Source organism: Centroberyx gerrardi, chromosome 7 (genome assembly GCF_048128805.1).
Source record: "Centroberyx gerrardi isolate f3 chromosome 7, fCenGer3.hap1.cur.20231027, whole genome shotgun sequence".
In the NCBI taxonomy this organism is placed as follows: domain Eukaryota; kingdom Metazoa; phylum Chordata; class Actinopteri; order Beryciformes; family Berycidae; genus Centroberyx; species Centroberyx gerrardi.
The window spans coordinates 3,671,668-3,674,385 of NC_136003.1; the positions used below are offsets into that span (position 1 = coordinate 3,671,668).

The 2,718-nt window shown below is 39.8% G+C and overlaps 1 protein-coding gene across 1 annotated transcript; it reads right to left on the bottom strand.

The window, feature by feature from the left end:
- Positions 1-404: 404 nt before the first annotated feature.
- On the bottom strand, positions 405-2,400 carry LOC144539525 (uncharacterized). Its single transcript, XM_078284931.1, has 3 exons — positions 2,251-2,400; positions 1,884-1,976; positions 405-1,307 (listed from the first exon to the last, which is right to left on the bottom strand). The coding sequence occupies exons 1-3, from the start codon at positions 2,353-2,355 to the stop codon at positions 1,011-1,013; spliced, it is 495 nt and encodes a 164-aa protein (XP_078141057.1). The 5' UTR covers positions 2,356-2,400; the 3' UTR covers positions 405-1,010.
- Between the last annotated feature and the right edge of the window lie 318 nt (positions 2,401-2,718).

Below are 2,718 nucleotides of genomic sequence, written 5' to 3' on the forward strand. Positions count from 1 at the left end.
ATTCTAAATAGCAATATTTTTAGAATTAGCAACATTAACAACCAATGTCATTTAACTGCTTGGTCAAATCCCACCCCTACCCAATGTTCTTATCTCCAAGTATTATACCTTATCAAAGTTAAAACTGTCAGTAAATATTGCAAAGATGTGTTTGTGTCAATATTACCTTGCTCTTAAAGACAAATCCACTGCATCCAACACAGATCTGGAATGGTGCTTTTCAAATATTCAATTAAAACCTTACAGCACTCGGTGCAATTGCAACATTCAAACCGGAACTCTGGACTAGTGCGCTTTAAGTATGCCATTAAAACCATAATGCATTAAAACATTTTAATCAACAACTAAAAGGTGTTAACAGTTCTAGATAAAGAATAAAATGTTAACTTTTTCTTTACCCTTTATCTGTAATAAACATCAATGACAGAAAGTGCCTTAGTTGACACAAAATGGAAAACATTTCAGACAGACAACTTCCCACAACTAGTTAGCCAGGGCGAAGTTGAACTCAAAAGGCAAGGTGCTAATTCTTGGCATTTCTACACAAGGGTGCGAGCAGGACAACATCACTAAAGCCCCACATTACTATTTTTTTCAAGTGCCTTACATACTATTGGGGCCAAGTGTTTATATTGAAAGGGATATTGATATTTACACTGGCACACAATACATTATCATTCCACTGCGATTATTTTTGCATCCACAAATTACTTTTGCATTAAACCATCTTACAAACAGCAATATAGTTTTCAAAGTCAACAAGTCCTGGCCATATTTGACCACATCCAACACAGTCTTTTGGAGAGTCAAAACTGAAGAAGGCCGCTGCAAGTCTGTGTGTCTGGACAGCGGAAGGTCCATATAGGGACAAGCTGCTGTATGTGAGCGGAGGGTCCAATGGAGCTGACTGTGTCTTTGCAAGTTGTTGTTACAGTCATTTGCAAGATGGAGAAGTGAGTTGGGGTGTACCAGCAGCCGAGATTGTACAGTTCTTGCCATGGCGATAGCATTTAAGACAGCAACTTCAACTTTAAAGCTTGTACTTTTGGGGACAGCTTAATCCCATCCAGGTCTAGGAAAAGTTTCTGAAACACCTCAAAAGTGTAGCGCAGTGTTGGGGGGTATGCAAGGTTGAGGGCATAAATCAGCCCCATAAGCAGCGTGCAAGCTTTAGCAGTACTGCCGCATCCTGGCAACATCTCCTTGCCTTCAAGAAGGATGGATACATCCACTGGATCCTCTCCATCAGCACCATGGACGACCAGGATCTTGAGGATGTGTTGAGTGGCATCACTGCGGCTGTCCTCCTGCATACAATTTACAAGAAAAATGAAGACAATTCTATTGAGAAACAAATAAAAATAGAATTGCTTGAATCATTCGAAGTGACTTCATTATCAGTGCAGAATGAACACGTGCTAAAAACGACCATCATTAAACATAGCTCAGATTACGTTAAATTGAGTCAAATCTATTTTACAGTGAGCCGGCTTTAGTAAAACATTTGTAGAACATGGCGCAAGATGGCTGCACTCCACAGATTGTAGCCCCCGAATGAATGTTGCTTTCAGCCATAAATTGTGTGCCTCTGCACCTTTACTGTGCCACTAAACCCTATGGCTTTGTAACCCTAGAGCACGTTTAATTTTTGTGATTTTACTTAATTTGAATCATTGAAAAATATCCATTTAGTTTTTTCTTCCAGATGATATAAGATTTTGTTGGCTTTTTCAATGTACCATTTGGGCCATCGCTGAGCGGAATATCTCCATCCCTTCGTCTGCCTTCCTCTTACTTTAGGGTTAACTTGCACTTTAAATGATAACACATTCAAATTTTAAACCGTGTCATTAAAAAAATAAAATAAAAATCAAATGCTTTACCAGGCAATCTTCAAAAAGTTCCTCTTCTTTCTCGCCAAGGTACAGTATGAGGCTGCGGATAACAGCTTCACGTCTCATCTCAATGCTTTGGTTCTGTGAACAGATTAATATTGTGTCAATACTGAACCATTATTCATACACAATGAACTGTCAAGTGAGAACACAAGAGCATACATGTGCAAGGAGCAGTGATTTGAGCACACAGAGCAAGAGCCATGTGTGGAAAGATGGAGCGTGCAGGGGCACTGAAGCTACCGAGTGCAAGGATTTGTGCTGTATATGCGTAAGCATGGGGCAGTGTGCGTGTGTGTCAGAGTGAGAGAGACAGTAGGTCCGTCTCCCTGCAAAAAAATATGAACAAGCACACCTGACTCAGTTTGTCCAGGAACGGCCTCAGCTTGGTCCCCACGACACCTCCCTTGGCCTTCATCAGGGCAATAAGTTTTGGTGTGTAGTGGTCAAGTTTGTACATGAAGCTCTGCTCCACGGAAATTGTAGTTATTCTCCTGAATTCCTCCTTGATCTGAATTGACAAAAGATCATCAGGAACTGGGCCAAATAGTCTGATGCAAAATGAAGGGAGGGTAAATTCTGTATAGGGCGTTTTAAACCCTGTAGATATTAATAGTGGAATGAACAAGCTAGCACTTTTTACATTGATCAACTCAAAACGAGGAACACTAATTTGGCTTCCAATTTTAACTTTGAGAGAAGTGCGTTTCAAGTTTATTTATGTTCATGTGTTCAATCAGGAACAGTACTCCATAGTATATATTATAAAAACAAATTATTGTTACTGCCCAATGGAGCAAGTAACATTTTTAAGGGTTTATAG